Source organism: Haliotis rufescens, unplaced genomic scaffold (assembly GCF_023055435.1).
Source record: "Haliotis rufescens isolate VD_foot unplaced genomic scaffold, xgHalRufe1.0.p SCAF_4, whole genome shotgun sequence".
Lineage (NCBI taxonomy): Eukaryota > Metazoa > Mollusca > Gastropoda > Lepetellida > Haliotidae > Haliotis > Haliotis rufescens.
This window is the reverse complement of record NW_025964112.1, coordinates 17930084-17943273: the sequence shown is the minus strand read 5'-3', so window position 1 is coordinate 17943273 and position 13190 is coordinate 17930084. Positions and strand designations below refer to the sequence as shown.

The 13190-nt window shown below is 40.0% G+C and overlaps 1 protein-coding gene across 2 annotated transcripts in view; it reads right to left on the bottom strand.

The window, feature by feature from the left end:
* The window catches only part of LOC124149245 (histone-lysine N-methyltransferase EHMT1-like), a 50672-nt gene extending 38664 nt beyond the window's left edge, over positions 1 to 12008 (bottom strand). Inside the window, exon 1 of one of the 2 annotated variants that reach the window (XM_048382498.1) lies at positions 11727 to 12008. In XM_048382498.1, the coding sequence (XP_048238455.1) occupies positions 11727 to 11772 (46 nt within the window). In that variant the 5' untranslated portion in view covers positions 11773 to 12008. Of the gene's footprint in view, positions 1 to 11381 lie in introns of both variants that reach the window. The other variant, XM_046520702.2, reaches the window with a different exon arrangement.
* Between the last annotated feature and the right edge of the window lie 1182 nt (positions 12009 to 13190).

Here is a 13190-nt window from a genome sequence, read left to right as displayed (position 1 = left end):
TTGCTATGAAATACAACACGACGCTTCAATGATCTGGGTGGGCTTTCATCATTTCATTACACAGTAGACACCGTTAGCGTGACTCGGTGAATCTACTGTTAAAAAAAAGCAGTTTGGATCAGACATACTCTCCCCAGGGAGCTGAGACCACAATGTATTGAACAGCAATCCGCGGGACAATGTAATAAAAGAACTCCAACGCCGTGAATAACGTCTTTGAAGCTGTATAACTGTATGCCATACAAATGTCCTTCAAGAATCATTTCAGGTCATTGTCGCGAGACACAAAGTTCTCGTGATCTTTGTCAATAAAGAAGGTCAGTGAGTTTATTATCGAGCTAATACTACAACGACAGTAATAATCAGTATAAAACTTCTATTCATACCGTAATAAAGTTGCCGTAAATAATGAATGAAAGATTGAACGCTGAGAATACAGTCCAGTATCAACCTAGGTACACACTTTAATAATTACGCGGTTGACATACATTCCTAGCGAGCTCCAGGGCTTCATGTGTAGGGTTACTTGCTAGCTGATGTACTTAGATGGGTCACGTCATGGGGATCGTTATCTATCTAACGTTTCAATTTAGGTATCTGTAATTTGTTTTCAACGTGGGCATTTGTGTCAACGAGCGTTATTTCTGTAAACCTTGTTGGTGTGTGAGTGGGTTCTCTGCCGCCTCCAGCAATATCACGTCGGGGTCAAGAAGAACAATCTGCACATAGTGTACTCGATAGGAAAACGAATGAGAGTTAACCATAACGACAAACAAACTAAAGTATGGAAGTTGAAATCAAATTCTTTCCGAAACCCATAGGACGTCCGTGTCTTCTGGAGGGGCTGTCGGGTAGCCTGGTGGTTAAAGCGTTCGCTCGTCACGCCGAACACCCGGGTTCGATTCCCGACCTGGGTACAATGTGTGAAGCCCATTTCTGGTGTCCCCCGCCGTGATATTGCTGGAATATTGCTAAAAGCGGCGTAAAACCATACTCACTCACTCACTCACTCACTCACTCACTCACGTGTCTTCTGGAACCAAGTAAAATATGTGCAGTATTGAGAGAACAGTGTACATCCCTTGCTTTCCAGAACAAGTTTGTTGCCGTTTCTGTTGCAGATTAAGAAGTACGTGTATTTCCACTGAGTAGAGAAATGAGTGATGGCTAGAACATGTTTCAATGTAAAAACACTGAAGAGAAGAATTCCCCTTTCAAAGCATCTCTTAGCAAATTAAAGCCCCAGCGATCCCCTTGAGGTACTCGATAAGCAAACTGTCATCCTTGTTTTATCAAAGTGTGCTGTCATTAGAGCATTTTATAGATGACGTGGGGCAATGGGCCCAGGAGAGTACAGTTTCATTTGATACATCCACAACGTCGGAGACCGCCTCTGTGGTCTAGCGTACGTGGTAGAGCGTCCGCCCGGAGAGCGGAAGGTCCGGGGTTCGATCCCCGGCCGCGTCATACCGAAAGACGTTAAAAGATGGTACTTGTCGTTACCATGTCTGGGATTAAGGGGCTAAAACAAGGACTGGTCGGCTCGGAGTCGGTATACTGTGTCTGAGTAGGGTATTCATCATGTTCATGTTTAAACTGCGACAAGGTATTTCAGTGGGCTAGCACTATAAATCGGCATTAGTCCGGACTTGTACAAGCCAAGTCAGAGGATAAAGTCGAACAGATGAATGGCTATATAGCTGATACTGTACCCATGTGAAATAACTATATTTGCATTCATGGTTCAAAGCATACTATGCCAGAACTGTTATTCAAGGTTTCAGATACCAAAGTTGTCAGATAGCCCATGTCAGATACCCCATGGCTTGTCAAAACATATGAGATTTACCTCTGGTTCTAATTGACCAGTAATTATATGCTTACTCCTCTGTATAATTAAGATCAAATAAATAATAATAATAATAAAAAATAATAATAATGTCATTACCACATAAATCTTAAGAATAATCTCAGAATTGGTTCCGATGTAAGTTGTAGTCTGGTTATTTAAAGTTTGCCAGTATAGAGCTTGATTATATACTCAATACCAAAAGTTACACCAAGATGAATACGTCACCATTTGGGTAATGTACAGAATTCTAAAGTGGTTTGTTTCATATATAAAAATGTTTTAAATGTTTAAAACACCCACAACGAGAAGAAATGTTTTTTTATTATTTAATCTATCCTACTAACAATGTTGAAACAGAATGGAAAATTGTTTTTACTAAAAAAACAAGGACAGCATTTTGCCATTTTCTGTAGAATGACCCAATTAGGAGATTATGTGATCACAGACATCGGGTTGACTCTGGTAATCGGTTCCAAAGTGCTAATAATGTTCTTTGATGTGGCTAATAAAGCCTATGAAACACCGTGAACATGTTTTATTGTCTTATCATAAGTCTTATATTTTCATGACATGTCTGACAAATGGGGTTTGATCTTGACTGATCCATTTTACCACTTGGGTAACAAGCATAGGATGGCGGGATAACTCAAACGTGGTATTTAGGATTTTAAGGTATCTGACAAATTGGGTGAGGCCGAGGTTCGGTGGGTTTCCTCCCTCTGAGTGATGGGTGAAGCCCGTTGTTGGTTCTCCTGATGTGATATCACTTGAGATTTGCTCATTGTGACCTAAAGCCATAGCCATGCCGTCCTGTTTTGTGGAAACAGTTCCGATGCCAGCCGATAAGTATGTACAAAAAGGGAAGGGATCATGAATATTTTTGGGGATATTTTCCTGAAATTAATTGCTCAGTCTTCACTACAATAACATATCCCCAAACATATTCATGAGCCCTAACTTGTTCATACATTAACCGGAGGTCATTCACCAACAGAACTGCTAAAGTAAAAATTTAAAGCTAAGGACATTGTCTAGATATTCGGTTACCAGGAGTCACGATAATGTTCCTGCGATGCGGTTACTCCTTAATGCCAGGGAAACATCTTCGATCGTGCCCCCCTCCACCTCCCCCACATCCCCCCACCCCATCGTAACGGAGTAATCTCACATACATCAATACTGGTAAAGTACGTTTAATTGCTATCGGCTTGTGTTCACTTCTAGTGACAACTTAAGTCTATTCCCTGTCAGAATAAAGGTGTTGATGCCCATCCCCTTGATACAAGTAAGCCGGAACTATTAAGGCAACGCTCCAAGGCCAGTAGGAATACCATTGAACCCTATGCCGAGCTGGCAGCTCTGATTTCTCCAGCACACGAAGATGTCCAAAGGTACTACGTATTAGACATGTAGCACGTATTGGTGCAGAGGAAAAAGAGTCATGACAGATGGCATTGCCAGTTGTTTTGTGTTTGAGATAGTTTGTACTGGTTATTTATACAACAACATTTGGCATTCGTCACTACTCACTCATATCGTCCCCTTTCGAGCGATGTGAAAACACGACATCAACGTGTAACTATAAGTACTTTGGTGAAAAAAGCCCCATAAATACTTTTTGTTTTAGGTATAGTTTATATCTTAAAACATACCTTCCCGTGAAGATCCGTGTTAGAATAGGTCTTCAGCAACTCATACTTGTCGTAAGAGGCGACTAACGGGATCGGATGGTCAGGCTCGCTGATTTTGTTGATGCATGTCATTTGCGTAGATGGATGCTCATGATGTCAATTACTGGATTGTCTGGTCCATAGTGGATTATTTACAGACCGCCATCATATAGCTGCAATATAGCCGCGTTGAACAAACACATAAACTCAAAATATACCAAGGTGACAGTCACAACTGTTTCAGCACGCTGAACAACGAATGGTAGTTAATGACAACCGTGGTAGATTTAGACACTCTCCACGTAAACACACAAAGCAAGGACGGATGGCACAGCAAGGTGGTTATGAATACAATGTATGTTTGTTTGTTTGTTTGTTTGTTTGTTGTTAAACGCCGCATTCAGCAACATTCCAGCTATATGATGGTGGTCTGTGAATAATCGAGTCTGGATCAGACAATCCAGTGACTGACATCATGAGCATCGATCTACGCAAATTGGGATACGATGGCATGCGAGCCATCAGCGAGCCTGACCACCCGTTCCCGTTAGTCACCTCTTACGACAAGCATAGTCGCCTCTTACGGCAAGCAGGGGTTGCTGAAGACCTATTCTGTACCAGGATCTTCACGGAACCAATGAGTGTTTGTGTAGGTATGGTCATACCCCGACTTAGCAGTATTCCAGCGAGTGACACTTAGACGGGGCCTCACACGTTATTCCAAAGTCCGGAATCAAACCCGAGCATGACGAGCAAACACTTTAACCAATGGGCTATCCCTGTCCATAATTACAATGGAATGTAAAATTGCTAAACATTTCGCTATAGCCTAGCTTATATTCCCCTAAACGCATACGTATTCGAAAACAATAAAAACTGCCAATAACATATTTTGTTCACACTGACCTAAACAACAAACACACATTGCTCGAATGTTTCCCAAAAGGTAAAACGCAAAATCTGTGATAAACAATAAAACAAACTGCCTTATATATTCACATCAAGTGAAAAATTGTTTATTCCGATCACCATGGTGACTTGTATTATTAATTCACGTGGCATGGACATGTATTGTTGTTTGTCTATTTCTATTAACCTTAGCCGTTCTACGAGCTCGGTATTATAAGGCCATTGTTGACGGTTGTTAAAGTTTCAGTGCATGTTATCCAGTGGCATCCTTGGCACAGCTTATTCTGACGTATGATGAACGTCAAGAATTGCACTGTATAATTCTAACATGGCAGATAATCTTTAGTACGCACGTCAGAGGCTGATTGACTGCGACTAGAACCACTTTAATCAGCGACAGTCGTGAGGCTAATAGTTCAGATAGTGTCCTTTGCCGGAACTGCCCTTAGCACTGTCGTGATAGGACATTTATTCCCAGGCCATATTGCTGGCGTAGTTAAGGTTACAAGCAGGCTAAGACATCATTTGACCCTCACATCCGAGATATTCACATACACGTTAAACAGGTCACAAGGAGAACGCAACTATACAAAAAGGTTTAGGAACTGTGCAAAAGGTGATTTTAATAAAGCACATTTTTTACTATAAATATATCATGAAAATATATAGAAATAACATGAATATTTATTTATGTTCCTTGGAAATGCGATCTTTGTATGCTTATTTTAGAAATAATCGATAAATAAAGGTGTTTTTTACCAGTAATCAAGTTCAAATAAAGGGTATGCTGATATGCAAGGTGTGTCATACTACATATTGGTTTTGAAATTGAGGTGTTAAAATTCAGATACTGTCATTATAAAATCGCAATATAAATTCAAATTAAATATACAAAATCAATGTAAACTGTGTACATGCCATTTCTTTGAATAGATAAACTAATAAACTGACATCAGATATGTACCTAACCGAGACATAAACGTGAGTATGCGTACGGGATCAGATTCACATAGTGTGTTCATGTCACGATGCGAACATAGCGTTATTTCCTTTCAATCTTATTAGGGGCGGTCGGGTAGCCTAGTGGTTAAAGCGTTCGCTCGTCACGCCGAAGACCCGGGTTCGATTCCCGACATGGGTACAATGTGTGAAGCCCATTTCTGGTGTCCCCCGCCGTGATATTGCTGGAATATTGCTAAAAGCGGCGTAAAACCATACTCACTCATTCACTCAATCAATCACTCTTATTAGCGTTGTCTTCAAATATGATACAGGCAACGTGTGCCCATTCTTTCCCATCGCACATCAAGACATCTGGGCCCCGTTCCACAAAGCAATCTTAGCGCTACGACTGTCGTAAGTCAGTGTAAAAGAATGGGAGTTACGATCGACTTGGCGCTAAGATCACTCTGTGGAACGGGGCCCTGGTGTTAACCTGGTCATTGTAGTGATTTGTGGATTGTGATAAGATGGCTCTTTTTAGTTCAAGTTGACTTCATTCTGCTACCAATTATGACAGTGCTACAAACGTTTGCATGGTTCTCATGAATATATTAGACTCATCTGTGTTCGAAATGTTTACATAAGTATTAAACGTCAACGCCAGCGAATAACCAGTCTCGATTATCCGACCAAACAGATTGCACTGGGCGCTCAAGGCAAAGTAGTGGTCAAAACTATATGAGTAACTCACTGAAAATCAGTGATGATACCAAGTGTTCGAAAACAGTTTACTTTGGGCAACATCAAGTCTCTCAGAGCTATCAGTTTACTAGTGTATCGATTCATAAAAGTGCATCATGTTTTTATTTTAAATGGAAATATTATGTTCGATAATATTTCTAGGTTTGTCAGCACCATACCCATTCTCGATGGTTTCATGAAAGTGGTACCTGACTAATAACTATTTATCTAATATATCGGTATTTACTCTCACACTGAGCCGACACACCTTGATATAACTGAAATACTGTTCAAAGTGGCGTTAAACCAAACTCGCCCACTCACTCACTATCTAATAAATCGGGAATGACTCTCACACTGGGTCGACACACTATGATATAACTGAAATGCTGTTCAAAGTGGCGTTAAACCAAACTCATTCACTTGACATCAATTGGTATACCACTTGTATATCAAAAGCTTTCTTCAAAATTGACTGTCAAATTTTGAGAATATCTGGAGAGGTCTGGCGTTACACGGTTTACAGTAAAATCGTGCAATGTCCATTGGAGCCTCTAGTATTCTATCAGTTACGGAATAAGCCGATTGGATCCGAATGTAGTGATGAACGTAGATCGGCGAGGATCCTGCCTTCACATTAAAGGCAGAAACGTCACCAGCAGAGACAGTTAAACCACGTCCATCGGTCCCGCCCACACAGTGGCTCGCTGTTACGAGCGTGCAAGCCTTAATGTAATTGTTTTCCTGTTTAATTTCCGACCCCTCGTTAAGTTTAATTGTCTTTTTGAAATGATAACTTCGAGGTACAGCTCGTAGCCATGTGCGGTGGCACGTACTGATAGTGTTCTCCTCACGGCGTATTGTATGCTGTAGACATTGGTGGTCCATAGAAACAGTCTGTCACGTCTATAGAATAACTGGTCATCCTTCTTACAAGGAAGCAATCTGAGGCTTCCAAGCAGATACTTATGTCTAGTTTCCTATTTTTAGATGATTGAACGAGCTCTTTTGACATGAGGAAGTAGCACATGACCCGAAGTGATGCATGTCCTACATGTTTATCCCTTTGGTGAAACTTGAAATTTCTGGAGTTAAAAGACAAAGGGTCATGACTGGACCAATGGCAGGATTCCTGCTGAGCGCGTTAAGCAAGATACAAATGCTTACTTCCTTGTACAAATTGTGTGAGTGGCGGGTTGTACCAGTAGAACAGGACGTGCTTACCTTGTTTGCGAACACATGTGTCATCACTGATTTTCAGTGATCCATTCAAGTAATGTTCACCTTTTTTTGCCTGTTACGCCTTATGGTATGTGTTTGGGCAGATACTCGCAACTGGATATTCTCTGACGTTCACGTTTTTCCTTTTAGATGAAATGGCTGAAGTTAATGAGTTGGATAAAGCCCCGCTTTGAACACTTTTTTTAGTTATACCACGATGTGTGAACGAGTGTATTGTATTTTTCCCCGCTTTGGATGATAAGATTGATGTGTTAGGAACTACCGAAATGAGATAGGTCGTACACGCTTGTCACTCTGGTATAATCTATAATCACAGGAATGGTGCTGACATTGGATCATAATCCATAAAACTTAAGGACATTAAATCTCTGAAGCATGAAATGGGATAAAAGCAATACATTTTTACAGCGAGCAACTGCATATTTAAACAGTATCACACTGTTTATGGGTTATTCTATAACAAATTTGAAAAGACTAGTATCATATGAACCCAAAAGCGGCATGCGGTATGTTAGTATAAGTCCCCACGACTGGTGATAAGACTTGGGCTAAAATAATGAAAATCAATGGTTAAGCCTAGTTAAGCATGGGAACTCTTTCCTCTCGTTGCGCAAATATACCAATCTGACTGTAGACACGTGTCTGGTACATGTAATTAAATGTTTCTTGCGTCGACAGATATATTCGTGCGGACTGTCATGAACTGAAGCTTGAATAGACACAAGGGGATACATTTCCTAGAGCCACAAACTTGATGGAAAGCCTTGATTAATAACTCAGTTGTTATCGGCAATACGTGGTGTCTTAAATTGTAAATATTTTAGGGTTGAATACAGACACACTAACGTCCTATTCTGTAGGTTGAGTTTTAAAATTCTTAAGATTTTTTGATGTACGACGAGGCATCTAAACAACTAGATAGTCCTATGAATACTAGACTAAATGTCGAAACATGAAAAAAGGACGTAAATATTTTCATCGTATCTATATATATTTCAAAAGATGAGTGAGTGTATACTGCAAAAAGTGAGCCATCAATATTCATGTTATAACCCTCACTTAAAGAAATCAGGGTCAAACATATCAGTGGTTGATATTACGAACAACACTGCTGCAGATATAACACAAAAACATCGTCCACACAGTCAAATAATGATAACGAAAATGTATTACCCCAAATCTGTTTTTGTCTCAAGCCAACTAACTCCTGATAAGTGGACTATTTGTTTCTGTGTTTGTTGTTTTACGCCGCACTCAGCAATATTCTATCTATATGGCGACGTTTTTTTAAACAACTGAGTATGGACCAGACAAACCAGTGGTTGGATTGTGAGCAGCGATCCATGGTATCGGGGTACGATGACATGCCATCACCAAAGTCACCGAGTCTGACACCCGCGAAAATCAGGGTAAGAATAATTATTAGTCTTCAGTATCCAAGTGGTACGCTTGTAAGAGGCGACAAACGGGATCGGCTGGCCGGGCTCGCTGACGTGGTTTGATGCATGTTATTGTATCCCAATTGCGTAGATCGATTCTCACGATGTCAATCACTGGATCGTCCGATCCAGACTCGATTATTAATTGAGTGCAGCGTTAAACAAACAAGGAACAACATACAAACCGAGTCTGACTACTAAATCCATTAAATCGCATGTTACAAGCATATATTGCTGTGGACCTGTTCTGACGCGCGGGGCGGTCGGGTAGCCCAGTGGTTAAAGCGTTCCCTCCTCACGCCGAATACCCGGGTTCGATTCCCGACATGGGTACAATGTCCATAGCCCATTTCTGGTGTCCCCCGCCGTGATATTGATGGGAAATTGCTAAAAGCGGCGTAAAGCCATTCTCACTCACTCACTGTTCTGACGCGCAGTTTCCACAAGGACGGTACACTGAAATATGATACGAATACAGTGTGACACACGGGGTGGGGCATCCGGGATTAGTGACTGGATTCATTCTAAGTCTATTACCCCGCCGAGCCGGACCAGCAGTAATTTTCAACACTGTATATAACACTGCTTGACTAGATACGCTGTTTCTACCGTGTTCCTGGGGGTGATTTAAGAGAAGCAGGGCAACTGGTAAATTCCTTTCACACGAAATGGTGCTTGTGTTTACTGATGGTTACTGATATCAGGATGGGTCATCTTCATGCCATAATCATCCCAATACAATCAGGCACAATGGGGAACACTTAAACAGGACAGGCAGCATGAGAACCTATGAATAATGTAAACGGTCTTACACGGCATAAAGCTAAAAGACATTAAATCCATGAAGGATGAAATGGGGTAGAAGCAATACTCTTTCTGGTAACTTTTACTAGGCTTTTACCACTGACTTTCATTATATTATCCCAAATGTTATCATCAATCTTGGAGACTCTATCTATCTATCTATCTATCTATCTATCTATCTATCTATCTATCTATCTATCTATCTATCTATCTATCTATCTATATCTATCTATCTTTCTATATTGAACGGAGCCGCCTCAGTATGACATTGTTTATGTAGTTTTTCTTAATTAATTTGTTTGAAAAATTATAATGGTATGGAACAATAAACGGCATATGGTATGTTTAGTAGTAAATCTCCACGACTGGTGATGAACACTTGTGATGAAACAATGAAATTCAATGGTAAAGCCTAGTGAAGCAAGATAATTCTGTCCTCTCGTACCAATCTGACTGCAGGCATGTGTCTGGTGCATGTAATTAAATGTTTCTTGCGTCGACAGATATATTCGTGCGGACTGTCATCAACTGAAGCTTGAAAGGACACTGGGGGATACTTTTCCCAGCTCTATAAACTTGGAAGCCTTGATCGTAAAGATGGATAAATAACTCAATTGTTATGGGCACTACGCCGTGTCTTAATCAGTAAGTTTATTACTAACGTTCTATTCTGTAGTTTGAATGTTAAAATTCTTTGAAGTTCTTTTATCGTCATTAATAAATTATACCGATGCGATCAGTGCTATTTTCCTTCTGAAGAACGCCTGGTGTAATGACTGATGTTCAGTGTTCTATTAAAAAGACATATAATTTGTGTCAACATTTTGAATCTGTTTCGGCAGATAACCGAGACGTGTTATATTTAGTATTAACGAAATTGTATATTTCTCTTTCATTGAAAGAAATCGTAATAACATACCAACACGAAATAAGGAACGGGAAAATATCTGTGCATTTCAGTTAAATAAACTTGAACGAAAGTTAAGTAGCATCCCCATCTGTAGTTCCATATATTCCCAAACTGCCGTGTATCTATTGGAAATATATACACATGATATTGACTTCATTTTGTAAGATATTTAAGATGCCACCGATACATGATGGAATATTGATATAAGAACATTGTATGCTTCTCCAGATGTTCCCGGGGGGACGGGGTGATACCGCATGATGCTGAGAAGCAGAGGAAGGAAATACAAGGGTAGTCAAATGACCATTGCCATAGAACAGTTGCAAAACATGTCACTATATTATCGATTTTGGTTTCTGCATTTCAATATGAATGTGTCAAAATGTATTTCGCCAGAGAATTTATGCAGAATACAGTCGTTAAAAAGGTTTTTTTTGCAGGTATATGTATGTCAGTTGCTTAGACCACCACCCCACACCCCACCCCAAGGGGTTTGCAAATTTCTTTTAAATACATTCTTGTAATACAGGAACCACATTAATGACCAAATTACACAAGCAAAATGGAAAACAGAGAAAACACGTACACAGTCACAAGAAAATATGCTGAAATTTCGTTCATCTACCCCTTTCATAATTCCCGAAACATTACACGGTCCTTCCTGTAAGAAATCCATATAAATTTACCGAAGAGTGCAACACTACGTTATGCAAAATGATAATACCTTCAGTCGATATGAGGCGATGTACAGAAACTATTCTTATCCAGCTTTCAGTTTCCATGGAATCATTCACAAAATACACTGTGAGCTTGTCATTGACAGGTCTTGAAAACCTGAAGTGATATTAGGAAACGGTCACATGTCAACTTACCTGTTGCCGTTCGCTTCACAGATTGTGTACTTCCATCAGTTATACTCAGTGCCTAACAGCGAAACAATCAATTAAAGACCTGGTAGAGTGACACCAAAGCGGATCCATTCACGAGAACCTCAGCGATTAGATCTTGCTTTGTTCATTGATAGTGTATCTGGATTGACTTGCAGGTTTTAAACACTGCACTTCTGGGCACACACCATCGTGTAATTGATTTTAGTCCTGATAAATTCCCACAGCGAAAACACACGTAAAAGCCACTTTTATCAATGCCTAATCTCCTATTTGAGAAAATTTATTCTTTTAACTTGTTGAGGTTGTAGAATCAGCTGTGTTCCTAACCTGTGTAAGGTAAACTGAAAAACATCCACTTCGCGATGTGAACCATGCGATCTGCACCATCAGAACCAGGAAGAAATACACATCCTGTTTGTCAAACACTTGCACGGGCAATACGTGAATGTTCCAGGCCTAGCGCGTGCACGGTGCGGTAAACGTGCTACCCACACAGTATTAACGAACTGAATGCTCCAGAAGCAGACGACTTCACGGAGCTCTGGAGGCAAACGGCTTCTTCGTCTGCAGATCGATCCTGCTTCTAGCCTGTCTTCTGTCAGGGCGAAATAAGGAGGCTCTGGCAGGACGAGTTGCTTCATCAGTTCTATATCGCGTTAACTAAGCCAGAATTACGTGTGTAAGTAATTATTTGTACACCAACATGTTGACGAGAAATGTGTTGACACGTGGTGTAAATTAACGTAAGTGTTAGTTAGAAATATCGTGCAAACGAGACACCCGAGGTACAGAGCTGCAACGTTCAGTACAAATGGACATGTAGCTATCAGCACAGCATGATATACCTTGCTGATATGTACTGTTTGAATAGATACTTATTATGTAAATATTTTATGCTGTTGTGGGTTGACAGATGCGTGTTCTACAAAAAGCATCTAGTGACATATGCATATTTTACATTAGCGTCCAGTTCGATGTTTTTGTGTGCCAAATACATGTTTTACATAAGCATTCAGTCCCAAGTTGTCACACAGTGATATGTAAATACTTTTTCATATGCATCCAGTAGCATGTTATCAGATAGTGACATACGTATTTTCCACAAGCACACAGTCCCCAAGTTATCACACATTGACATATACACATTTTACATAAGCAACCAGTCCCCAATTTATTGCACTCTGATATATACATATTTTATATAAGCAACCAGTCCCCAAGTTATCACACACTGACATATACACATTTTGTATAAGCAACCAGTCCCCAAGTTATCGCACAGTGACATATATATATTTTATATGAGCACCCAGTCCCCAGGTTATCACACAGTGACATATACATATTTTATATAAGCAACCAGTCCCCAAGTTATCACACACTGACATATACACATTTTATATAAGCAACCAGTCCCCAAGTTATCACACACTGACGTATACACATTTTATATAAGCAAATACTCCCAAAGTTATCACACACTGACATATACATATTTATATAAGCAACTAGTCCTCAAGTTATCGCACAGTGACATATACATATTTTATATAAGCACCCAGTCCCCAAGTTATCACACAGTGACATATACATATTTTATATATGCAACCAGTCCCCAAGTTATCGAACATTGACATGTACTTATTTTACATTAGCAACTAGTCCCGAAGTTATCACACAGACATCTACACATTATATATAAGCAACCAGTCTCCAAGTTATCGCACACTGACATATACATATTTTACATAAGCAATCAGTCCCAAAGTTATCACACACTGACATATATAT